This window comes from Tupaia chinensis, unplaced genomic scaffold (genome assembly GCF_000334495.1).
Source record: "Tupaia chinensis unplaced genomic scaffold, TupChi_1.0 Scaffold000605_1, whole genome shotgun sequence".
NCBI classification, from domain to species: domain Eukaryota; kingdom Metazoa; phylum Chordata; class Mammalia; order Scandentia; family Tupaiidae; genus Tupaia; species Tupaia belangeri.
The window spans coordinates 320,634-348,446 of record NW_006160123.1 but is presented as its reverse complement, the minus strand read 5'-3'; the positions used below and the strand labels follow the sequence as shown (position 1 = coordinate 348,446).

Genomic DNA, 27,813 nt, shown 5'->3' with positions numbered 1-27,813 from the left:
ATTTGCTGACAATAACATGTTTGTTGATGTGCTTGATTGAGACAATATACAGTGTACTCTGGATGGAAAATCTCATTTTGTATGCTTTAATGATGTACAGTGAATGAATGCAAATAAATAAATTGAAATTAAAAAAAGAAAAAATTAATTAAATTAAATTTAAAAAAAAGAAAATGAGTAACTGAAGAAAACAAACACATGAAAAACATGAGAAGGAATGCAATGGTTCAGTTTATCCTTTCTCTAAACAGAATAAGGGGTGATCTTTGGCAGATTCTACTCCAATAGTATAGGTCAAGGTATATATTCAAATTATTTAACAACTATTATAATCCAAAAAGCCAACCAATCAGGTTTGATCTCTCCTTAACTTCTTATCCATACTGGTGCCTAAAACTGGCTGAAAATTCACCGATATATTAGGAGAACAAAATTAACATACCCAGTCGTATATGTATCAAGCATCTATTACATGTAAGCACAGAGCTGGATACTTGAAGTATGTATTATTATTATTTTTAATCTTCCAGAATTCTTACAGAGTTTAAGAAGGGACCATGGTATACAAAAAAAAAATAATCTGGGCTGGCAGGCAGCATGGCGGTTAAGGCGCTGGACTCAAATATGGCCAAACAAGATTCAAGATTCAAGTACCAGACCTGGCAGCTTGCTTTCTCACTTTCCCTTTCTCTTTCTCTCTGGTCAAATTAAAAAATTAAATAATATCAAATAAAATTAAATACATGATTCTTTAAAAAAATGAAAAGACTAAATAGGGACCAGCAGTTAGTGTAATGGCTATGTTGCTGGACTCACACGTAGTTGACAGTGGTTCGAGTCCCAGACTCAGTGGCTTAAATTCATGCCGGACATGTGTGCGTGCATGCCCAAGATCCCGAGAGGAGAATGGAGGAGAAGGGATTGCAGCGTGGCCATCCTCCCTGGGGGGTGATTTCTCACTTTCTGTCTCTCTGTTTCTCTCTGTCTTTCTGGCAAGCACATGCAACCTATAGCAAAAACCTCTCCGGAAAATAAAAATAATTAATTAATTAAAAATAAGGAAATTAAAAAAAAGACTATATAATCTAAATAGGGAGATTAAGAAGACAAAATTTCATTTCAGATTACACCTATGGCCTAGTACTATATAGTTTTTAACATAAGATATATGTCAGTAAGGGTGAAAGTGAGAAATCACCACCTCGATGCCATGCTGCAATCTCTTCTCCTCTATTCTCCTCCTGTGATTCTGGGCAGACATGCACATGTGTCAGCATGATTTTCAAGTTGCCAGGTCTGGGATTCGAACCATGGTTGGCCATGTGGAAGTCTAGCACCTTAACCACCATGCCACCTGCTGGCCACCTAAAGAGTATTTTAAAAACAGAGTTGGCATCTTGAAATGCCACCACCTCTGAAAGATAATATAGACACCAGTCATCTTAGTTATTTTAAATAGTCTGTCTATAAAATCCAGGAATTAGGCAAGCTGGTGGCATGGTAGTTAAGGCAACTGGATCCCGCAAAGTGAACTGCACAGTTTGAGTCCCAGACCCAGGGATTTGAGAAACACGCCGGCTTATGTGTGTGTGAGCCCACAATCCCAAAGGGAAAATGGAGAACGAATTGCAGCATAACCATCTCCTATGAAGGGGGTGATTTCTTACTTTCTCTCTCCCTCAAAACTCCCATCTCTCTCCAGCAAAGGCATGTACCCACTAGCTAAATAATAATAATAATAATTCATAGAATGCAGGTATTTCATCCCATAGTGTCACTTGCCTACAACAATCACTAGAAATAATTATCACAAATTTTCTGCTTCCAATTATATATCTGCCCTATTTTGAATCTTACAGAATTGCTTGCAACTCAAAAATCAGAGGAAATTAACAAATACTTATTGGATACCTTTGTTACAAAGGTACCTTTTATTGTTTTGTATAGTGTGCTATCTGGCTTCTGGCTCAGCATAAAAAAGCTGTAAGTTTTCCTTTTGTGTTTTAGCCTTCAACAGTTAAATACACACTTGACTATCTAACTCCTGCCTCCCTGTGGCATGCATATCCATTCTCAGTTACTGTAATTACTTTTTCTTTTGAGAAATATTTATTTATTTATCTATATATTTGTTGTGATTTTTGGGCATCTGGGTCTGGGACTTGAACCAAGGTCATCCATTTGGGAATTCAGCATCTCAACCACTATGCCACCTGCCAGCCCCATCCTGCTATTCTTTTTAATTAGTCACTTCTACTCTTTTCATAATTTTACTGACAGATCCCCAACAAAATTAAGAAGAATGAATGCATATTTGGACGTGATAATATCCCTTTGCTCCTTCTAGGCCAATATGTCATTTTCTACCTATGTCCTCTCCAAGACAATAAATGCCATTTGTAAAAAATATTTTCTTAAAATAATAAACTTTTGACAAAAAAATCATGAAATTCTTCTAATTTCATAATTATTCCTTTGTTTTTATTATTTCGTTTATAGAAATTACCTTCCATTTTATTGGGTTATGGAAGTCATGATGCATTTTTGCACAGAAAAATATGTCATGACTTTTCTGATGACCCAGTAACTTACTGATTCCTATTTATAAAGAGCAATTACCTTCACAAATTCCATAGCAAAGAGTTTTTTATATTCCATCTCCATAAAAAAACTGCTGAAGATCATTTCATGAAGGATCTTACGGGCACCTATAAATCATTTAGGGTGTGGTGGCAGTGAGGGAATATTACCAAGGTGCAAAAAAAACAAAACAAAACAAAAAAAGGTTAGAAATGGTAGAATATCATAAACATATCTGATATACTAATAGCCTTCAAGAACTCAAATACAAATAGCATTTATTGAATTAATATTTAATAGCTAGAATTTAAAATACACACATACATAGCCTTCTCCCTCTATCTTTGCATCCTTCCCACTTCATCTTATTTCATTTGCTGCTCTCTCAACCTTTTCACTCCAGTTTGTCCAGATCTCCTCTTACCCCATACTTTTCCTTCTCTGTGCCCTTTAGCATTTCTGGTCTTCTACTTTTGGTTCAGAGTTTTAAAATTAAAACTAGCATAGCTTTAATAATGACACTACATTACTTTTATTTTAAGGCTGGCTCTGACTAAATGAAAAGGAACTATAATTCAAAGGCAACATCCCTGGGTTTTTAACACAGAATACACATTGGTTAACCTTATCATATGTCATGACTTTTCTGATGACCCAGTAACTTACTGATTCCTATTTATAAAGAGCAATTACCTTCACAAATTCCATAGCAAAGAGTTTTTTATATTCCATCTCCATAAAAAAACTGCTGAAGATCATTTCATGAAGGATCTTACGGGCACCTATAAATCATTTAGGGTGTGGTGGCAGTGAGGGAATATTACCAAGGTGCAAAAAAAACAAAACAAAACAAAAAAAGGTTAGAAATGGTAGAATATCATAAACATATCTGATATACTAATAGCCTTCAAGAACTCAAATACAAATAGCATTTATTGAATTAATATTTAATAGCTAGAATTTAAAATACACACATACATAGCCTTCTCCCTCTATCTTTGCATCCTTCCCACTTCATCTTATTTCATTTGCTGCTCTCTCAACCTTTTCACTCCAGTTTGTCCAGATCTCCTCTTACCCCATACTTTTCCTTCTCTGTGCCCTTTAGCATTTCTGGTCTTCTACTTTTGGTTCAGAGTTTTAAAATTAAAACTAGCATAGCTTTAATAATGACACTACATTACTTTTATTTTAAGGCTGGCTCTGACTAAATGAAAAGGAACTATAATTCAAAGGCAACATCCCTGGGTTTTTAACACAGAATACACATTGGTTAACCTTATCATCACGTATGATATCTTATTAGTCAAGATCACAGATTTAATAACTAATTTAATAAACAAGAGGGATTATAGCTCCACTTTAAGTCTATAATCTTCCTTTGCTTCCTGGCAGGCAACATAAACAAAGGACTACTTACCTTTATAAAGCTTTGCATCCCAAAGCATCAACCTGCTTATGAGACAGGGATTCTCAGAGCCAGGTTCTTCTCTAAGGCATGCTTGACAAAAGATCTGCCTAAAGTCACCTACAAACAAAACAGGCTCATTTCATTCTTACAATTCTGCTGCTAAAGGTACATTTTCTATAGTAAAATATGAAAAGACTATTAGTCCTCCCACCCAAGAATAATTCTGTCAACATCAAACATTCGAGAACCCAGAAAAGATAACATTTGATACCATACATCTGAAATAATAGTCTATGATCTTATACATTTAAAATGCAATCCTGAAAATTAGTCAAATGTATAAACTAAAAAGAAAAACAAAACAAAAAATAAATGTTATATTATGCTCAATGACATTTCAAAATGTGTGGATATCAAAAACAGTACCTTATTCAGAAATAAGAAAAACAGGCTATATACTTACTTGAATAGCTCATGACTTTGTTCATCCAGGATCCAAGACGCAAAGCAAATTTCTGATGAGCCATAACCTCAGAGTGTAATACTTCTACATGAAGTGGATGTTGAGAGACATTTTCTGAATGGCTCTATGAGTCAAGAACACGTTAAAACAAGAAAATAGTATTTAAATTTTGCTTTTAGTTAAAGGATCATCCTTCTAAAAAAGAACTCACAATCACATAACCTTGTCAGTTTCAAATCTATGAGTCTATGTGCCCCAATCTTTACTTAGGATGTCACACCACCAGTTCAACAATATAATCACTCTAATTCCACTTGGATGCTTATAACGTACATTAGTCTTAAAATGCTCTATCTGGGACCAGCAGGTGGCGTGGTGGTTAATGCAATGGACACTCCCACATGACTGACCACAGTTTGAGCCTGGACCTGGTGGATAGCTTTCTCACTTTCTCTTCTCTCTCTTTCTCTCTCTCTCTCAAATTAAAATAAGCGAATGAATAGATTAAATAAATAATTATTTTTAAAAAAATTCTATTTGTCCCTAACTCAAAAAGTTACCTTTATATCTTCCTTTGCTTCCTGGCAAGCAGCATAAGCACCTGCTTTAACTGCCCGGCGACCCTAATTATAGATAAAAATGAGAATTAGGTAGTGGAATGATAACCACGATCAATAAGTAATACAAAGCTCAAAGAACTAATGAACGCTCAAACATTTATCACTTGGCTGAGTAAATGTTGTAAGATTCTGGGACAATTATCTCAATGACAGACATAGAAGTTTAATATTGGATTGTCAGGAAAGTCATAACATTTTTACACAGAAAAACATAAAAAATATGTCATGACTTTCCTGACAACCTAATACTTTATGAAGCACCAGAACTTTCAATATCTCTAGAAAAGAATTTTTTTTTTCTTTTTTGGGAGAGGTTTTTGCTATAGGGCGTGTGCGCACGCCAGACAGAGAGCGACAGAGAGACAGAAAGTGAGAAATCACCCTTCAGGGGGGATGGCCATGCAGCCATCCCTTCTCCTCTAGTCTCTTCTCAGGATCTTGGGCACACACGCACATGCGCCTGGCGTGAGTTTAAGCCACTGGGTCCGGGACTCGAACCGTGGTCGACTACGCGGGAGTCCAGCGACATAGCCATTACGCTAACTGCTGGTCCCTAGAAAAGAATTTCTATAGTTTAGGATGCTACAATTCTTGCCTGGCAAGAATGTCATTTCTGGAGCCAGCAGGTACTGTGGAGGTTAAGGCGCTGATTCCCACATGGTTGACTGGTTCCAGTTCAGTATCTGGCAGCTTGAAAATCATGCCGGAGACATGTGGGCATATGCCCAAAATCTCTAGTGGAATCTCATTCTCTCTCTCTCTGACGAGCACACATGCCCTATAGCAAAAAACTAAACACACAAAAAGAACGTCAGTTCTTTACTGATTGTAGTATATCTGTACTTATATCAGATAGTAACTCAGGTTTACTGAACTCCTGCCATTTGTCTTAAATACTTTTAATGAGGGTTGGCCTCAAATTGCGGTAGTGAAACACTGTACATAAAAAAATGAGAAACCAGGGACCAGTAGGTGGTGCATTGGTTAAGGTGCTGGACACTCCCACATGGCCAACCTCAGCTTGAGTCCTGAACTTGATGGCTTGCTTTCTCACTTTCCTTCTCTCCCTCTCTGGTCAAATTAAAATAAATAAATGAATTTTAAAAATAAATAAATACTTCTTTAAAACAAATGAGATACTGCATGGCTGACTACAGTTCAAATGCTGGCTCCCAGAGGCTTAGTCAACAGAGACTTGTGTACATGAATGTCTAAAATCCTGAAAAAACAGAGAAATGGAGGAAAAAGAATTGTAGTGTGGCCATGCCCCACTGGAGGGTGACTTTTCTCTCTCTCTCTCTCTCTCTCTGGTGAATACATGAGCTCTAAGTCAAAAATAATAACTTTTGAGGCCAGCAGGTGGCCAGCAGGGGTTATAATGCTGGCCTTCCACATGGCTGACCATGGTTCTAGTCCCAGACCTGGCAGCTTAAAAATCATGCCAGGCACATGTGCATGTGTCCCCCAAATCTTAGGAGTTTGGAGGATAAAGGATTGTGGTGTGGCCATCCCTGCCCCTGGGGAGTGATTTCTGTTTCCCTCTCACTGTCTCTGTCTCTCTCCAGCAAGTGCATGCATTCTATGGCAAAAACCTTATAAAATAATAATAATAGTTTCCATGAATGAATTTAGATCTCAATGTGTATTCTATAACATACTAGTAATGGGTTGAAGGTGTGGCTAGGATATTGATTCTTCAAGTCCTAGAGGCAGCCAAACAAAGTCTATGTAAGATTCCTTGGTAGCTCATTGCTCTTAGTTCTCCATAAAAATTTACCATTTTCTGTGCATGCCAGGTGAAAAGTACCATCTTCCTTGTTTAATTTTTTTAAACATTTTTTTTTTATTTTTATTTACTCATTCATTTATTTCAATTTGACCAGAAAGACACAGAGAGAGAAAGAGAGAGAAACAGTGAAAGAGCAAGCCACCAGGTCCGGGACTCAAACCATGTGGGAGTGTCCAGCGCCTTAACCACCACACCACCTGCTGGTCCCTTCCTTGTTTAATTTTTACAATAATCATCCGAGAAAGATATCCCCATTTTACAGATAAGAACATCAAGACACAAAGAAGTTAAGTAATTTTCCCCATATCACGAAGTTAGTAAGTAGTAGAGTTAAGAAAGTTAGTAGGGGGCGGGCCCAGCCAGTGGTGCGGTGGTTAAGGTAGCTAGATCCCCAAGTCCTGGACCTGGCTGCTTGAAAACTAGATCAGGTATGTGCGTGTGAGTACACAAAATTCCAAAAGGAGAGTGGAAGACAAGAAACTGTGGCATGGCCGTCCCCCCAGGGGGTAATTTCTCACTTTCTTTCTCTCTCTGGCAAGTACACATGTCCTATAGCAGAAAAACAAACAAACAAACAAAAACAAAAAGAGTGTCTGTGACAAACTGGTATTTATCTAGAGGGAAAAGAGAGAGAAGGAAACAGCTTGTTCAGTAAGAGTTTACTATCATAAAACAGTTAAAGGGAACCAGCAGTTAGCGTAATGGCTATGTCGCTGGACTCCCACGTAGTCGACCGCGGTTCGTGTCCCAGACCTGGTGGCTTAAAACTCACGCCGGGCGCGTGTGCGTGCGTGCCCAAGATCCCGAGAGGAGAATGGAGAAGAAGGGATTGCGGCGTGACCATCCCCCCTGGGGGGTGATTTCTCGCTTTCTGTCTCTATGTCTCTCTCTGTCTGTCTGGCGAGCGTACGCGCCCTACAGTGAAAATCTCTCCAAAGAAAAACAGTTAAAGAAAATGGAACACAGTAAGAAATTAAGGATTTCCTAAACAAAGTGATGGGTTGCCATCTCTCTCTCCCCCACTCTCACTCTATCCCTCTCTGGTCAAATTAAAATAAATAAATAAAGTTAAATAAAATAATTCTTAAAAAAAAAAAAAGACTGTATGAAGATTATGTGTTTATACCTTCATAATTACAGTTATCTTAATGTTTTCTAAATGAGACCAAGTACAAATAAATACTTAGTAACTATAGTGAAAATTCAACATGTCAAGTTGACTTTACTTTGTTTTTTGTTTGTTTGTTTGTTTCTTTGTTTGGGAGAGGTTTTTGCTATAGGGCGCCTGAGCTCGCCAGACAGACAGAGAGAGACAGAGAGATAGAAAGTGAGAAATCACCCCTCAGGGGGGATGGCCACACCACAATCTCTTCTCCTCCATTCTCCTCTTGGGATCTTGGGCACACATGCACACGCGCCCGGCGTGAGTTTTAAGCCACCAGGTCTGGGACACGAACCGCGGTCGACTACGTGGGAGTCCAGCGACATAGCCATTATGCTTGGACCTGGTCCCATGACTTTACTTTGTACAACTAGCAGTTGAAAATTATGACTATGGTGACCAACAGATGGTGTTAACGATTACATCACTCAACTCCCACATAGTTGACCAGGGTTCAAGTCCTGGACCTGGCAGCTTAAAACTCATGCCAGGACTGTGTAATGAAAGCCCAAAATCCCGAGAGGAGAATGGAGAAGGGATTGCAACATGGCCACCCCCGCCCCCCGAGTGGGGGTGATTTCTTGCTTTCTGTCTCTTTGTCTGTCTCTCCGGCAAGTGAATGTACTTTATGGCACTAAAATCTCTTTTGTTTAATAAAAGGGGCTGGCAGGTGGCATGGTGGTTAAGGGTGCTTTACTCCCATGTGGCCAACCATGGTTTGGGTCCTGGATCTGGCAGCTTGCTTTCTCGCTTTCTCTCTCTCTCTCTGTCCCTCTCTGGTCAAATCAAATCAATAAAGTTAAATAAAATAATTCTTTAGGGACCAGCAGTTAGCGTAATGGCTATGTCGCTGGACTCCCACATAGTCGACCGCGGTTCGCGTCCCGGACCCGGTGGCTTAAAAAACTCACGCCGGACGCATGTGCACGCGTGCCCAAGATCCCAAGAGGAGAATGGAAGAGAAGGGATTGCGGCATGGCCATCCCCCATGGGGGGTGATTTCTCACTTTCTGTCTCTCTTTCTCTCCCTAAAGAAAAAACCCCCCAAAAAAAAAAAAAAAAAAAAAAAAAAAGAAGAAAAAAAAATAATTCTTTAAAAAAAAAAAGAGGGACCGGCAGTTGGTGTAATGGCTATGTTGTTGGACTCCCATGTAGTTGACCACATTTCAAGTCCCAGACCCAACAGCTTAAACTCACTCCAGGTGTGTGTGCATGTGTGCCCAAGATCCTGAGAGGAGAAGGGAAGAGAAGGGTTTGTGGCATGGCCCTCCCCCGGGAGGTGATTTCTTGCTTTCTGTCTCTCTCTGTCTTTCTGGCAAGTGTACACGCCCTACAGCAAAAACCTCTCAAAAAAAAAAAAAAAAAGAAGAAGGAAGGAAGGAAAAAATCATGATCCTGATTAGACTTTAAAGCTCCTCCTATGACTTACAATCACAGTGTGACTATAGTAACATATGCACTGAGCCACAGAATTAATCTTATTCTAAAAATAATTTAAATAAGTCATCAGAAATTATCAACTTCTTATAATTCAAGTTTGTAGGTATTCATTCAGTAAATTACAAAAATACTAAAGTTTAGCTGACATTCCTACCTCTGCTTTGTCAAATATTTTCAGTAATTTTCTAATTATTTAGAGTAAAAGAGGAAAGTAATAAATAGTTATCTCAAACTATGATACACACTCACAAAAAGTCAGTTTTAACCATTTTACCTGAAAAGTAAGGGATATGAAACAATACAATACTGAGGCACCTGGCAAAAGCTCCGTCAACACCTGACGGCCAGAAGCATAATCACAGAGACCACGAACCTCTTTGTCTATAGCAGTGGTGTGCAGCTGGGCCTCTGCAAGCTCACAGTCAAGAGCTCTTTGTAGGCTGTATATGACATGGTCATAGGAATGGTGCTCATCATTGAAAAGGACACAATAGTATCTTTCATTTTTCTCCCTGTTGGGAAAAAAAAGATATATATTCAGGCACTGCAAGAGATAAACAAAGGAGAAAGTAAAAAGATAAATAAGTTATCTCTACTGAAGCATCACTATGTAGTTTCCCTACCTGTGGAAAAGTAACACTGTAATACTGAAACAGGAAATTATTTTAAGTGGTATAGTGCCATGGAATTTAAAATATCTTGAAAAATGTATTTCCTTTTCCGTGTTTCCCTCACTTTTATCATTTTTAGAAATTTCCATTAAATGACAGTATCCCTTTGATACCACTCTCAACTCCTGTTAATGTCCTAAACTGATAAAGGGACACCAGTCCAGAACCTTCAAGTAAGCAATGACAAATAATCAAATTTTATTAATATTTAATTTTTATTAAATTTATTTCTGGGTTTACCTTCTATTTTAAGTGATACTGGTATTATAGTACATTTAAGTTTTGTTTTGTTTAAAGTATATAAAGTGCCAGTGCTCTCATTTTGGACCAGGACCAGGACCGTTGGTGAGATGACAGTGTTTCTTCCACCTCTAAGACGAGCAAAGTATCTATATACAAGAGTGGTATGAAGATCTCAAAAAATATCATTCTAAATAGTTTATAATATGCTTTATAAATTTTTTTAAGAAATACTTATTTAGGGACTGGCAGGTGGCATGGTGGTGAAGGGCACTGGACTCCCACATGGCCAACCGCAATTCGAGTCCCGGACCTGGTGGCTTGCTTTCTCACTTTTCCTCTCTCTCTCCCCCTCTCTGGTTAAATTAGAATGGATATATCAATATAAATAAATCTTAAAAAAAAAAAAAAGAGCTATTTATTTAATTTTATTATTATTCTTTTTTAGTTTTTTTTTTTTAGTAATTTTGTTATAGGACATGTGTGCTCACAAGAGGTAGACAAAGAGAGAGAAAGTGAGAAAGCAAGCCGCCAGATCTGGGACAGTTTTCTCACTTTACAATATGCTTTAACAATACATTCCTCATAACTCTAAGAGGAAGATACTCTTAGCTCTTATATTTAGGAACCTGAGGCTCAAATAGTTCAAAAGCTTTATTTATGATCAATTCCAATAAGTAATGAGAGGACCTTTGAATATGAAGACCAGCACTACGCATATAAACAATGACACTCAAGCAATTCTCCTTTTTTTTGGTAGGGATATGGCTCATATTATGTTTATCAATACAAAAGATGGTTTAATTGACATTATCACCTATTTGATTCTGAAATATTTGTGGACATAGTTACTCATGACCTTTATTTCTGCAAACAGACAATGTCCCAGCAAGAATCAAAACAATATATTTAATGTCTGCATGAATTAAAATCTCTAATTCTCTCTCCTTCTAAAAACAAAAATCCAGTGAACTGAAAGAATGATTACATTTAGATTTGTGCTATAATTCTGTGAAATTCCTAACACTGATAGGTAGAAAAATTTCCACAAGGCTCCAACTGGATAGCCTATCAGGTCCAAAAGTCCTTTTTGCATTTGTAAGTTAAGGGTAAATATTACTGTTACCAAAAGACTTACAGTTATTAGAAATTGCTGGATTATGGCTAAAATATGTTAAACCCCTATGAGCACAAAAATCCTAGATACCAAAGCACAAGAGAAGGGGCTATTTCCTCAATCCCACTATCAAACTTCTCTTGATCAGAAAAAGATCTGAAGACCTGAGCTAAGTGAGAGATTACACGCTGTTCATAAGTCCCGAACTTTGTTCACAAGCCTCTTAGGTACCTAGAGGCTGGTCCAGGCCAGGATCAAACTGGGCAATTTATTCACCTACTGGGATGAGAGGCTGCTTGGTTCTTATATATTATTTAGAACAAGATCCCCAAAATGTTAATTTTTCCCCCAAATAAAAAGCTCCTGCCCTGCTCTTCTTTTAGCTTAACCTCTGTATACAGTCTAGCAATGCATCTCATATAAATGAATAATATGGAAATATTTCCAATAAACAATTCTCTATAAACTGTTCATAATGATAATAAATTAAGCGGTACATAAGAAAAACAGCTATTCAGCACTTACACTGCAGTATAAATAATCATCACTATAACCTGGCCCTTTTGACACTTTTCCCACCTTATCTGGAGTTCAGGAGGCAATTCTTTTTCCTCTTCCCATATAGTCATTTCTACAATATATTTTATCACTGAAGGAAATATTTTTCTGGCTTGGGCAATTACCTCTTCATTCAGTGGACAATGTGAATTCTGTTAAGAAAGCAGAGAAAAACATACTGGCCATGATGGCTATACATATAAAGAGAGGAGGGAGATGTTGTTATTAATTTAAAATAATCACTTTGGTGAGTTTGCTATAACATCCTCCAGGAATGAATTCAAAATGAACTCAAGAGGGTTGCTGCTCACATCAATTTAGTTTAACCGTTTCTGGCCAAGCTGGCATTAGAGATGTCAGAAGGGAAAGGAGGAGAAACATGGAGGGCCTCTTCAGTGGTATTCTTCCCCATGACCATTCGTCTCTCGGGATTCTGAGTAAACTAATTATGATAACATCACATAATAACTGGTCATCCCTCACAGTTTACAAAATTGCTCCTCATAATTTATTTCAACATGTTATTTCATGGCCACTCTGTAAGAAGGCAGAATAGGTATTAATGACATTTAAAAGATAAGGAACCCAGCCAGTCACAAAAGGACAAAATTGTACCATTCTGTTCATATGAAGTTATCTAAAGTAGCCACAACTGAGGAATTAGTGTTTGGTGAATATACAGAGTTTTAGCGTTGCTAGACAAAAAGTTGAGATCTATTACACGACAATGTGAATATACGTAACACTGCCAAACTATAGTCTTACTATATTATAATTAAGAAGGGGAAAAATAAAAATAAAAAGAAGGTAAAAATAATGCCAGATTTTTTTTTAAAATCACATACATATACACAAAAGGAATTTTGGGGGCTAGCAGGAGTGGTGGTCAAGATACTAGACTACTACATGGCTGACCACCATTCAAGTCCCAGACCTACTGACTTGAAAACCACACCGGGCATGTGCCCAGAATCCCAGGAGGAGAATGGAGAAGAGACTGCAGTGTGGCCACCCCCCACCCCCGGGTGTGATTTCTCACTTTCCCTCTCACTGTCTCTGCCTCTCCGGTGAGTACATGTGCCCTATGACAAAAACCTTTAAAAAAAAAAAAAAAGAACCCATCCTAGGTCAAAGAGCCTATAAATAACAGAAACAAGACTAAAAACCTAGGTCTTTTCACTACTAAATAAATAAATTTCATTGCAGAGCATTGGTAAAAGGCTTATAAAAATTTCTAGTTATAAAATTCATTTAAATGTTCCACATCACAAGCTGTTAGGAAATGTAAACCAAAACCACAATGAGATACCACATCATATCTATTTTGGTGGCTGTAATAAAAATTGCTGGTACAACATGTATTGGACAGTAAGTAAAGAAACTAGACCTGTAAACACTGATAGAATTGTAAAATGGTGCAGCTGCTTTAGAAAATAGGCAGTTACTCAAAATTTTAAGCATAGTTACAAAAGACGATAATCCCACTTGTCAATATACACCCAAGAGAAATGAAAACGTATCCACACAAAAATTAACATAAATTTTATTCTGGCATTGTTAATAGACAAAAAGTGCAAACAACCCAAATGTCGATTAAGTGACACATATAAATAATGTGGTGTACCTATAAAACAGAATATAATTTAGCCATATAAAAGAGCGAAGGTATGCCACAAAGTGGATCAATCTTGAAAACATGAAGCGATGTGAAAGAAGTCAATCACAAAAGACTATGTATTACATGATTTTTTTTAATTGCAGGAGGGTGTGTGCTCACCAGAGAGGGACATGGAAAGGGAGAGAGAGAGCATATGTGAGAGAGAAAGAGTTTGACCTTTCAATTGGGAATGGTCATGATACTATCCTTTTCCCTCCATTTTGGGTACACATGCACATATGCCAGGGCTGGCATTTGAACCATGGTCACACATGTGGAATTTGGCTTCTTTAATCACTGGGCTATGGTGCCAGCTCTGATTACATGTTTATAAAATGTCCAGAATAAGGGGACTAGGGAAAGGAGAGTATGGCAATAACAAGATCCCGTTGAATTTTTTTTCTCTCTTTCTTTCATGCATCATACATACTATCATGAATAAAATGAACTTTTAAAAAATGTCCAAAATAGGCAACTTTATGAAGACAGAAAGTTATCTGTGGTTACCTAAGACTAGGGAGTTAGGATGAAATGGGGAGTAACTTCTAATGGGTACAGGGTTTTTCTGGGGCGATGGAAATAGTCTATGGGTGGGCCATTAGGTGGCATGGTGGTTAAGGTGGACTCCCACATGGTAGACTACGGTTCAACGGTTCAAGTCCTGGACCCAGCATCTTGACACTCATGCTGAGTACATGTGCGTGTATACCAAAACCCCAAGAGGAAAATGGAGAAAGGATTACAGCATGGCCATCCCCCTGGGGGGTGATTTCTTGCCCTCTGTCTCTCCAGGGAGTGCACATGCCCTATAGGAAAAATCTGCACCACCACCCCGCCCCCCCCCAAAAAAAAAAATCCAGAAAAGAGGGAGCCAGCAGGTGGCATGGTAGTTAAGGCACTGGACACTCTCACACTGCTGACTGCAGTTCAAGTCCCCGACCTAGTAGTTTGCTTTCTCACTTTCTCTTTCTCTCTGGTCAAATTAAAATAAATTAACGAATAAATAAAATTAAATAATTCTTTAAAAAAAACAAAGAAAATAGTCTATCATTAATTATAGTGATGGCTGTAAAAATTCTATACATATACTGAACTGTATGCTTTAAGTAGGTGAGTTTTTTATATGTATGCAAATTACATCTCAATAAGCTGTCTAAAAAAGAGAGTAAACAGGAAAAAATACATAGTAAGTCTTTAATATCAAAAAATGTAGCCTTTTGGCTCTCTGAGTAGCACCATGGCGGTTGGCAAGAATAAGCGCCTTATGAAAGGCGGCAAAATGGGAACCAAGAAGAAAGTGGTTGATCCATTTTCTAAAAAAGATTGGTATGACGTGAAAGCACCTGCTATGTTCAACATAAGAAATATTGGGAAGACACTGGTTACCAGGACTCAAGGAACCAAAATCGCGTCCGACGGCCTTAAGGGCTGTGTGTTTGAAGTGAGCCTGGCAGATCTGCAGAATGACGAAGTCGCATTTAGGAAATTCAAGCTAATTACTGAGGACGTTCAGGGCAAAAACTGCCTGACTAACTTCCATGGCATGGATCTCACCCGTGATAAAATGTGTTCCATGGTCAAAAAATGGCAGACCACGATTGAAGCTCATGTCGATGTCAAGACTACCGATGGTTATTTGCTTCGTCTCTTCCGTGTTGGGTTTACTAAAGAATGCAACAATCAGATACGGAAGACCTCTTATGCCCAGCATCAGCAGGTCCGCCAAATCCAGAAGAAGATGATGGAAATCATGACCCGGGAGGTGCAGACAAATGACTTGAAAGAAGTGGTCAATAAACTGATTCCAGACAGCATCGGAAAAGACATAGAAAAGGCCTGCCAGTCCATCTACCCTCTTCACGATGTCTTCGTCAGGAAAGTCAAAATGCTGAAGAAGCCCAAGTTTGAATTGGGAAAACTCATGGAGCTTCATGGTGAAGGTAGTAGCTCTGGAAAAGCTACTGGGGATGAGACGGGTGCCAAAGTTGAACGAGCTGATGGATATGAACCATTAGTCCAAGAATCTGTTTAAAGTTCAGACTTTTAATAGTGACAAATAAAAAGTCCTTTTTGTGACAGTTTCAAAAAAAAAATGTAGAAATTCTGTATAAGGCTCATAACGTTAATATTCCACAGACTAACAAACTATTATTTAATTCTGGGGTCACTCCTATTTATTCTTTTACACCTACTGGCTCACTTCCCAATGCTTTATGATTTCAAATTCTACCTTCTAAACACACCATCCTTACTCTGGAGATTTTGCTCAGAAGTCTTGGTTAGAGTTTCTTTTTTTTTTTAAGAGGTTTTTGCTATAGGGCACATGCACTTACCAGAAAGAAAGAGACAGAGAGACAGAAACCGAGAAATCACCTCCCTGGGGGATGGCCACACTGCAATCCTTTCTCCTCCATTCTCTTCTCGGGATCTTGGGCACACACGCACATGTGCCCAGCGTGAATTTAAGCCACCGGGTCTGGAACTCAAACCGTGGTTAGCTACATGGGAGTCCAGCAACATAGCCATTATGCTAACTTCTGGTCCCGGTTAGAGATTTTTTAAAGTGTCCAAGGTTGGGCCAGCAGACGACATGGAGGTTAAGGAGCTGGATTCCCACATGGCCAACTGCAGTTTGAGTCCTGGACCTGGTAGCTTGCTTTCTCTCTCTCTCTGGTCAAATATAAATAATGATGATGATGATGGTGATTAAAGTTAAATAAAATAAATATTTAAAAAGGCATCAAAGGTACTAATAAGACCAATGCTGGTTCACGACATTACTGTTTCTTATCTTTTTCTCCTTTCCAATCTGAATGCCTTTTACTACTTTTTAAATCTTAATGCCTTAGTTGAACCTCCAATACAATACTGAATAGATGTGGCAAGAGCAGATATCCCTGATCTTGGGATGAAAGCATCCAGTGTTTCACTATTAATTATGATATTAGCTATTGAGGTTTTTTTATAGATATCTTTATCAGATTAAGAAAGTTCCCTCCTATTCTTACCATGTTAAATGTTTTTATCATGAAAGGTACACGATTTTGTCAAATGCTTTGCTGCAACTACTGAAATGATCAAGTGGTTTTATTTTTTATTCTATTTATATGATGTATTATGTTGATTTTTCAGCTGTTAATATACTGTGTACTTCATTTTACATCATGTGAGAGGCTTACTATATCTCATCATTCCACTATTAGTGATGATAACATTGTAGATTGCTCTTAGGTGATGACACAGGAAACCTGTCATAAAGTTTCAGTTTTTCCGCATTATGAAACTGTCAAATTCTTAACTCTTAAGTGGGAAAAAACTTCTTTCATTTCAATATTAGACCAAATATATTGGTATTCTAAGCAGAATTTGGTGTAACAAATACATATAACATTTATTCTTATCTAACTTCAGCAAGCTTGAAAGAGCAATCTTTTAAAAATGAAATACTTGGGACCAGCAGGTGACATAATGCCAGACTCCCACGTAGTTGACCATGGTTCAAATCCCAGACCTGGCAGCTTAAAACTCACATTGGATGTGTGTGCATGTGTGCCCAAGACCCCGAGAGGAGACTGGAGGAGAAGGGACTGTGGTGTGGCCATCCCCACCCAGGGAGTGATTTCTCACTGTCTGTCTGGCAAGCGCACACACCCTACAGCAAAAAATCTCTCTTAAAGAAAAGAAATAATTTGTTTTTATTTACTTAATTTTACTTATTATTTTCTAATTTGACCAGAGAGAGACGGGGTGGTGGGAGAGTGAGGAAAAGCAAGCCACCAGGTCCTAGACTCAAACTTCAGTGGGCCATGTAGGAGTCCAATACCTTAACCACCATACCATCTGCTGGTCTCAAAATAGCATATTTTTTTAGAATTATTTAATTAATTTATTTATTTTTGAAGAGGTTTTTGCTATAGGGAGCATGCGCTCACTAGACAGACAGAGACAGAGAGACAGAAAGCAAGAAACCCCCCCTCCCCAGGGGGGATGGCCACACCGCAATCCCTTCTCCTCCATTCTCCTCTAGGGACCTTGGACATGCACGCACACATACCCGGCATGAGTTTTTTTGTTTGTTTGTTTGTTTTTTAATTTATTTATTTACGTTCATTCACTGTACATCATTACAGCATACAAAATCAGATTTTCCTTCCAGAGTACACTGTATATTGTCTCAATCAAGCACATCAACATACATGTTATTGTCAACAAATAATTTTCCATTTCTTGTTTCCTGTATGTTTTGCTTCCCCCCCATCCTTGATGACTCCCTATCTCTTACCCTCAGCCATCTCCCACTCTCTTCCCACATTATCTCTGGTATCTATGTTTACTTTCTATACTGTTTCCCCCCCCCATTTTTTATTGAATTACTAAAGATCTTAATTAATCTAAATATTTTCGTAGCAAACACAGCTGATATATACATTTCCATGAACACAAGTCTAACTTTAGGCATCCTATAAAGTATCACCTAGCTGGGGCTATATATCTTAACTGCGGTCATCGAATGGATTTTTTTTTTCTGAAACTTTTCTTTTTTTTGTAACTTAATTTACATTATTTCCCTAAGCATCATCACAGCATACAAAATGTGATTTCCCATCCAGAATATACTGCATAGTGACTTAATGAACTTTATCTTCTGTTCTGGTTCCATTTGTCCTATTAAATTCTGGGATATAATAATTCAACTCCAGACTTGTCCCTACAATTAAGTTGGCCGCTTTCTTAGTTTCTGAACTCTTCTTTCCGTGGGTCTGTATTTAATTTTCCTGATATAGCACACCCTTGAGAACTTCTTAGAGATCTGGTCTGGTGCTGGTAAACTCTTTCAGGTTTTGTTTATCTGAGAATGTTCTTTTCTTTTCTTCCCACATGAAAGATAATCTTGCCGGGTACAGTATTCTCGGCTGAAATTGCCTTTCTCTTAACACTTAAACAGATTCTATTTTCTGTATGATCTACTCTGCTTTTAATACTTTCAAGGGAGATTTTGACTTCCTGTATTATAGATTTCATTTCTAACAGTTCCGTTTGACTCTTGTAAAGCGTGTAATTCCTCTTTTAGATCTTCTAAGAATTTCCTCACCTCCTAGAACTCGTCAACTTCTTTCTCCTTTCTCTTTAACAGTTCATTGTCTCTCTTCTCTTCCATCTCAGTTAGCTTCACCATTATGAATGTTCTAAATTCTTTATCAGACATTTCCATGATTTGCATTGAACTGCTTGTGGATGAAGAGGAGTTATTCTTTTCCCTTGGAGGAGAGGGATTTTCTTGCCTTCCCATATTTCTTGTGGTCCTGCGGTGATTTCTTGTCATCTGATAGATGGTGTTTTTCTTTCGAATTCTTGAAGTTCAATCACGCTAGCTTTGTGTGCTGAAGGCTGAATTATCAGTAGAAAATCTTCATTTTTCCTGTCCCCTGCAATGACTAGTTAGTAGGAGCCATGAGGAATCCTCTTCTGAAGGCCTCAACTCTCCTGTCACGCTAGCTCCTCTTCTGAAGGCCTCAACTCTCCTGTCACGCTAGCTTTATTTGCTGGAGGCTGAATAATCAGTAGAAAATCTTCACTTTTCCTGTCCCCTGCAATGACTAGTTAGCCCCAGCATGAGTTTTAAGCCATCAAGTCTGGGACACAAACTACAGTCAACTACATGGGAGTCCAGCGACATAGCCATTACATTAACTGCTGGTCCCTATTTTATTTAATTTTATTCATTGTCTTTTTTATTTTTTTTTTGAAGTTGACCAGAGAGAGACAATGAGAGGGAAGGAAAGTGAAAAAGCAAGCTGTCAGGTGTGGGACTTTAACAATGGTTCACCCAACTGGGAGTTCAGTCACCTTAACCACCATGCCACCTGCCGGCCCCCAAAATAACAATTTTTTAAAATTTCCTTTCTTAATTAACATCTAATGGTTGTAAATATGTCTGGGGTAAATATGTACTTTTTTTTTGTACAAGGATAAAATGTGTAATGATTAAGTATGAGTTATGAGCATATCAATCACTTAACCATTTGTCAATACATTGTGTTGGAATGGAAATATTGAAAATCCTTCCTTTGTGCTAATTTGAGTTATACAGTAAATTATTTTGGCTTTGTTTAGATTTTTTGCTATTTGGTGCAGGCACTCACCAGAGACAGACAGAGAGAGAAGGAAAGTGAGAAATCACCCCCTAGGGGGGATGGCTATGCCACAATCCCTTCTTCTCCATTCTCTGTTGCGATTGTGGGCATGCACACCAATGTATCTAGAATGTTTTTCAGGCTGCCAGATCCAGAACTTGAATCACAGATTGGGACATGTGGGGTCCAGTGTCTTAACCACAAAGTCACCTGCTGACTCAGTAAGTCCTTTTTAACTATCATTATCCTAGAATAATTTTTTAACACTAGAACTTGTTCACCCTATCTATCTGTAATTTTGTTTCCATTTAACCAACATTCCTCTTTCACCTCTTCCCACCTCAATGCTCTTTCCAGTCTCTAAGGCCCATTCTTCTACTCCCCATGTCTATGAGGTCATCCTTAAGTTAAAGAAAATATTCTTACCTCTTTTGTGGCATCTGCTCTCCCAGGTTCATGACTTATACAAAAAGGGCCAGTTTTCCAGGCCTCTGTGTCTCCACAGTCACAAAATCCTCCTCCAGTAGAAGTATGCATCTGGTAAATGAAAAATAAGTTTGTCTTGATTTCAAAACACATTACAAAGGTGAATAATAATAAAGATGACCCAAATAACAAACATTCAATAATACATGAATATAATATAATATAATAGAAACTGGATGTAATGAAAATCATGTTGTGGGCCCAGCAGGTAGTGTGGTGGTTAAGAAGGTGGACCCCCATATGGCCAACCACGGTTGAAGTCCCAGACCTGGCAGTTTGAAATTCACACTGGTACATATCTATGCATGTCCAAAATGCCAGGAGGAGAACAGAGAAGGGACTGCAGCATGACCATAGCCTCTGGGGGGTGCTTTCACACTTTTCTTCTATCTCCCCCTCCTTTCCCCTTTCCAGTGAGTACATGTCCTATGGCAAAAACCTCAAAAAAGAAATTAAAAATTAAAATCCATTTTGAGCAGTTACCCAAAAAACAAACAAAACTCTCAAAATCCTGAGTAGTTCAATATAACAAAACAGACCTACAAAATTGTCAAGTGTTCTGGTTTGCGTAATGGTTTGCCCCCCAAAAGTTCATGTTTTGAAATTTGGACTTGGGGAAGTAGTGGTGATGTTTTTGTCACCAAGAATTCACGTGTTAGGACTCAACTGTATTTTAAGAGTATTAAATGAAGGGCCAGCAGGTGATATAGTGGGTAAGGTGCTGAATTTCCACATGGCCAACCACAGTTCGAGTCCCAGACCGGGTACCTTGAAAATCATGCTGGGCACGTGTGCATGAGAACCCAAACCCCAAGAGAAGAATGGAGAAGGGACTGCAGCATGGTCACCACCCTAGGAAGAGATATCTCACTTTCCCTCTGTGTTTCTGTCTGTCTCTCTGGCAAGCATATGCACCATAGGCAAAACCCTAAAAAAGAAAGAAAGAAAGAGAGAGAGAGAGAGAGAGAGAGAGAGAGAGAGAGAAAGAAGTATCTAGTGAAAACTAAATTTCTTCATGGTGTCTCAGGGTTGTGATAAGGGACCTCTGAGTTGTGATAATGTCATTAAGGTGGGATCCCTATAAATGAGTTCTGGTGGGAATATAAGCAGAGGAAATAAAACTAGAACAAAACATGGAAACTTACAGACAGCTGCTCTACTCACACTTCCCTCTGCCATGCTGCAGACCAGCCTTATGCCTTGGGACTTTCTAGCCACCAGAATTGTGAGTCAAAATAAACCTCTATTCTCTAATATCCACCCAATCTCAGGTACTTCTGTTATCCAAAAATGGGCTAAGCCTTTGAAATTTAACTAATTTTTAAAATAACAGCTGTTTAAATTTTGAACTAATGGTGAAGAATAGATTGCAAAGTATGTAAAAAAAATCTCTACAATGCTTGAGTAATGAGATTTTTTTTAATTAGACAGACTTTTAAATATAATTATATTTCTTCTTGTAAGCGACCTAAGATCATCTTTGAAAATGGTTTGCTATTCACACAATTTGTCATGCATATCAAGAGGTTCAAATCTTCGTGTTCAGAACACACGTGATACTGCCCAGGCCATCAGGATTATGCATATCTGAAAAGTCACCGAATATCTGAAGGATGTCACTTTTACAAAAGCAGTGTGTGCCATTCCGTCATTGTAATGGAGTTGGTAGATGTGTCCAGGCCAAACAGTAGGGCTGGACACAGGTCAGTGGCGCAAAAAGAGTGCTGACTTATAGCTGCACATGCTTAAATATGCAGAGAGCAATGCTGAACTTAAGGACTTAGATGTACATTCTCTGGTCATTGAGCATATTCAGGTGAACAAAGCACCCAAGAAGCACTGTGGTGCTTACAGAGCTCATAGGTGGAGGATTAACCCACACGTGAGCTCCCCCTGCCACAGAGAGATGATCCTGACTGAAAAGGAGCAAACTGTTCCTAAATCAGAAGAGGAAGGTGCACAGAAGAAAAAGATATCCCAGAAGAAACTGAAGACACGAAAACTTATGGCATGGGAACAAAGTCAGCATAAAATAAATGTAGATAAAAGTTTAAAAGAAATTATGTTGATACTCATATAGCACTTAAGAAATGTATTAAGTATTTTCATTTAGATTGATGTCACACAGCAATGAAAACTTATTTACAACCTTTTTCCATTCCATGTTTCTGGAGAAAAAAAACAGTATCTAAAATATACGAATGTAAATAGATGATGATGCCAGTAACACAATTCTGAGTCTTCCCCCAAACTTCCTCTTCCCAAACATATAATGAAGAAGAGCTCTGGGCTCAGCGGCAGTGACACATGCTAAAAAGCTGTTGCTCAGAGTCTAAGGCTACATAGAAGCCCGAGTTTTGGTTTCTGGCCCAACCTGAACAGGCTGTACACAGCAGGATGTGCCTGTGTTCCCTGTTACCTGGGGGAGTGGGGACAGGCGGATCCTGACACAGAGACACCCTGACAAAAATCTCTCCACTAATAAATTAACTTTAAAAAAAAAAAAAGCTAGTTCTGTTAAAGGGATAATTAAATGTTGGTCACAGTTGGACAACATTATGAATGTAATTAGTATCACTAAAATGTACATGTAGAAATGGTTAAGATGATAGATTTGAATGTGTGTTTTACAACAATAAAAAGAAAACCTATGAAATTAAAACTCCCCCTTATTCATGAAAGTGGACATAGATGTGAAAAAAGAGGGAAAGAAAGGGAGGAAGAATACCCTCCATAGGGTCTAATCACACTGTGATTCTCTTTCTACAGTCCTCCTGCCTATTGGCCACTGGGCTCCTGTGTGTGCCCAGTATGTTTCATATAAACTGGGCCAGGGATTCAAACTGCTGTTGTCATGTGGGATCCAACTTCACTTTAGTGCACTACTACTATGCCATGGAACAAACTCCAAAAAAAATTTATCAAAATTTTAAATGTGGGACCAGTAGGTGGTGTGATGGTTAAGACGCTGGACACTTGCATATGGCTGTCCATGGTTGGAATCCTTAGACCTGGTGGTGTGCTTTCTCACTTTCTCTCTCTCTTTCTGTGTCTCTCTCTGGCCAAATTAAAATTAAAAAAATGAATGAATAAATACAATTAAATAAGTATTTAAAGAAAAAATTTTAACTGCATATAGCCTTAACCCAGAAAACTTCCCTATAGAGACCAGCAGATGGCACAATGGTTACATTGCTGGGCTCCGATGAGGTCAATTATGGTTCAAGTCCTAGACCCGGTGGCTAGAAAATCACACCAGGCATGTGTGCATGTATGCCCAAAATCCTGAGAAGTGAATGTGGGTGAAGGGACTGCGGTGTAGCCATTCCCCCAGGGAGTGATTTCTCACTTTCTGTCTGTCTTTCTGGCAAGCGCATACACCCTATAGCAAAAAATCTCTAAAACAAAACAAAAACTGCCTATAAGAATCGCCTCAGGAACTCTTTAGTTTATATTCATTTATATAAAAAGATATATATATGTATTCATTCAAGATGATGATGTATTGATCAACTTTAAAAAATGGAAATAAACTAGTTGTCTAGATAAAGAGGAAAGATTAAACATATGCTATTTTCACAAAAAGAAATACACATAGCAATAAAGTAAACCAAGAAATATGTATCACCATAGAATACTCCTCATGATATACTGAATTAAAAATAAGCTGCAAAGCAGAATATACAGTAGAACCCATTTACACACACATACACAGACACACATATGCAACCCAACCAAGCCTAATACAGTCAGTAAGGATACATACTAAATTGTTAACAGTGTCACCGCTGGAGAAGAAAATACAATGGGGAAAAACAGGCAATTTTTATTTAGATTCTTCGTATTATTTTAATTTTTAAAATGTAAGTTTTAGTGTATTACCTAGGTAAATATATTATTATATTTTTTAGAGAGATTTTTTTTTTCATTCATTTATTTTTAATTTGACCAGAGAGAACACACAGGGAGAGAGAAGGTGTGAAAGCAAGCCATCAGGTCTGGGACTTGAATCATGTTCAGCCAGTGTCCAGTGCCTTAACCACCATGCACCCACTGGTCCCCTAAATTATTATTTTTTAAAGAATTACTTTATTTTACCTTATTTATTTATTTAAATTTGATCAGAGAGAGACAGAAAGAGAGAGAGAGAGGGAAAGTGAGAAAGCAAGGCCCCAGGTCCAGGACTCGAACTACAGTCAGCCATGTGGGAGTCCAGCACCCTTAACCACCACGCCACCTGCCATCCTCGAAATTATTATTATTTTTTTCCTTTTTTTTTGAGAGGTTTTTGCTATAGGGCGCGTGTGCTCGCCAGACAGACAGAGAGAGACAGAGAGACAGAAAGCGAGAAATCACCTCCCAGGAGGGATGGCCATGCCGCAATCCCTTCTCCTCCATTCTCCTCTCGGGATCTTGGGCACGCACGCACACACGCCTGGCGTGAGTTTAAGACACCAGGTCTGGGACTCGAACCGTGGTCGACCACATGGGAGTCCAGGGACATGGCCATTACACCAACTGCTGGTCCCCCACCTGGGATCTTGAACACACATGTACACATACTTGGCGTGAGTTTCAAGCCTCCAGGTCTGGGACTCGCATGAGGGTCGGCCATGTGGGAATCAAGTGATGTAACTATTGCACTATATGCTGATCCTGCATTTGCCCTTTTTTAAAAATTAAAATTCAACTTAGTGGGGCCGACAGGTGGCATGGTGGTTAAGGCGCTAGACTCCCACACGGCCGACCACAGTTTGAGTCTTGGACCTGGCAACTAGCTTTCTCACTTTCCCTTTCTCTCTCTGGTTAAATTTTTAAAAATAATAATAAATTAAATCAATTTTAAAAAACTTAGTTGGCCAAATAAAAAGACAAAAGTTCTATGTCCTACTTTAAGTTTTCTGAAATTGCACTTTAGGACACACAAACTCCTAAAGCTTAGAAAGCATACAATAAGGGGGCTAACAGATGGTGTAGTGGTTAAGGCATTGGACTCCACACAGCTGACTGTAGTTTGAGTCCCAGACCTGGAGGCTTGAAACTCATATTGGGCACTTGTGCATGCACGCCCCAAATCCCAAGAGGAGAATGGAGGAGAAGGAATTGTGGTGTGGCCAACTCTCCTGAGGAGGAGGGGGTGATTTCTCACTTTTTCTCTATCTCTCTGGCAAGCACACATGCCCTATGGCTAAAATCTCTCTTAAAACAAAAACAAAAACAAAGGCATAGGTTTATGAGTCTTCAAATCTGAGGAACTTGCAAGCTGTGGTCTTGAGCTTTCAGAATCTCTTCTTTTCAGTCTCACAGTAAAAATGAAAGGAAATGACTAACATTCTCTTTGTTTCTATTCCTGGCATAATTTCTTGAGTTCTTTAGCATAACAAAAAATATAAAATTAAGTAAGATAATTTGGAAGTATAAACTATAACTAATGTTAATTCTACAGATGATTCGCTTTGCAATCTTGAGGAAAACACTTTTCTAAGAATTATTTTATTTAATTAATTATCATTATTATTTTCCAGTTTGATCAGAGAGAGAGAGAGAGGGGAAAAGTGAGAAAGCAAGCTACCAGGTCCAGGACTTGAATCATGGTTTAGCCCTTTTAAACACCATGCCACCTACCAGCCCCATGGGAAAACATTTTAAACTCACTATAGCATAGGCTCCCAATCTGTTTTTCTCTTGTGCACAATACCTGTACCCTATACCTACAGCCCATCATTTCCTGAAATGGAAGTGATTATGTGGAAATCAGTCTAAATCCATGAAACTTGCCACTTTATGAAAGATATGGTCAAAATAACTTCAGACATTATTTATATTTACAAAGGATTTTAGGTATATCACATATACAAATAGAAACAATCAATTATGGGGGGGGCCACCAAGTGACGTGGTGGTTACAGGCACTGGATTCCCATGTGGCAGACCTTGGTTCGAATCCCGGACCTGGTGGCTTTCTTTCTCGCTTTCCCTTTCTATCTCTCTCTGGTCAAATTTTTAAAAATACAATTAATAACAAATGGAATTAAATAAATAAAGATTAAAAATAAATAAACAAACGTCAATTTGTCTGTCTAACCCCAGAATAAAGAACTAGCTCTATTATTTGAGAAATACTTTTCAGGGGCTGGCAGGTAGCATGGTTGGTAGGGGCGCTGGACTCCCACATAGCTGACCATGGTTTGAGTTCCAGACCAGGAGGCTTGCTTTCTCACTTCCCCTTTCTCTCTCTCTTACTCTGTCCCTGTCTGGTCAAATTAAAAATGAATGAATGAATGAATGAAAGAAATACTACTTTTCAGTACAAAATAATAAGTTCATCTAAAAATGTAATAATGGGGCCAGCAGATGGCATAGTGGTTAACGGTGCTGGACTCCCACATGCCCAACAGTGGTTTGAGTCCTGGACCTGGTGGCTTGCTTTCTAACGTTCCATCTCTCTCTCTCACTCTCGCTCTTGCTCTGTCCCTCTCTGGTCAAATTAAAAATAAGTAAAGAAATAAAAACTAAAGTTAAATTAAAAAAAAATTTTTTTTTAGTAGTTAAAATGTAATAGGGAAAAAAAGTCTTCAATCTCACTAAGTATTAGGAAAATACAATTAAGACCACAATGTGCTATTACTATATATCCACCAAATAGGCTAAAGTAAAAAAGTATGACAATACCAAATCTGGTAAGTATGTGGAGTAACAGAAACTCATATAGCTGCAGGTCCTACAAATTGGTACAATCATCTTAGAAAACATTGTAAAGTATGACTGGAGATACATAACCCTATAACTTGACAATTCGATTCTAGATATATACCCTAGAGAAACTTCTGTACTTGTATACCAAAAATGCACAAACAAAATGTCCATAGCTGGCCCCAAAGTGCAGTCATTAAGGAAGCCTAATCCCCCATGCCTGAATGCAGTTCAAATCCCAGCCCTAGTGGCTTAAAAACACACTGGGTACATATGGGCCCCAACTCCCCATGAGATGGAGAAGTGAAGAAAGGCAACCACACATTACTGGGAGATGCTATCTCTCTTCTTTCTGGTAAGTGCATATACCCTCTAACATCAACAACAACAAAAATTCATAATAACCCCAAATTGAAAAAAAAATCTCATACATGTCCACATATAGTATAATGAATAAAGAAAATGTGGTTTATTAAAAACTATAAAGTTGGGATTGCAGTTGGCGTAATGGCTATGTCACTGGAGTTGACCATGGTTTGAGTCCTGGACGGGGTGGCTTAAACTCACACCGGGTGCGTTTGTGTGTATGCCCAAGATCCTGAGAGGAGGATGGAGAAGAAGGGATTATAACGTGGCATCCCCCCGGGGGGGGTGATTTCTCCCTTTCTGTCTGTCTCTGTCTTTCTGGCGAGTACAAGCACCCTATAGCAAACAAAACAAAACAAAAAAACTCTCCATTAAAAAAACAAAACAAAACAAAACTATAAAGTCAATGGATGAACTACAGCTACA

At 38.4% G+C, this 27,813-nt stretch overlaps 2 protein-coding genes across 5 annotated transcripts in view; one reads left to right on the top strand and one right to left on the bottom strand.

The window, feature by feature from the left end:
- The window catches only part of UBR1 (ubiquitin protein ligase E3 component n-recognin 1), a 162,010-nt gene that overhangs the window by 106,987 nt on the left and 27,210 nt on the right, over positions 1-27,813 (bottom strand). For all 4 annotated transcript variants that reach the window (XM_027775784.1, XM_027775785.1, XM_027775786.1 and 1 more), the window contains exons 4-10: positions 20,269-20,379; positions 12,073-12,203; positions 9,839-9,977; positions 5,015-5,077; positions 4,455-4,578; positions 4,001-4,108; positions 3,274-3,362 (exon numbers count right to left, since the gene is read on the bottom strand). In XM_027775784.1, the coding sequence (XP_027631585.1) occupies positions 3,274-3,362; positions 4,001-4,108; positions 4,455-4,578; positions 5,015-5,077; positions 9,839-9,977; positions 12,073-12,203; positions 20,269-20,379 (765 nt within the window). The remainder of the gene's footprint in view (positions 1-3,273; positions 3,363-4,000; positions 4,109-4,454; positions 4,579-5,014; positions 5,078-9,838; positions 9,978-12,072; positions 12,204-20,268; positions 20,380-27,813) is intronic.
- LOC106736003 (40S ribosomal protein S3a) lies at positions 14,931-15,740 on the top strand. Its single transcript, XM_014591662.2, has one exon. It carries the CDS (start codon positions 14,946-14,948, stop codon positions 15,738-15,740), a length of 795 nt encoding a protein of 264 aa, XP_014447148.1. The 5' UTR covers positions 14,931-14,945.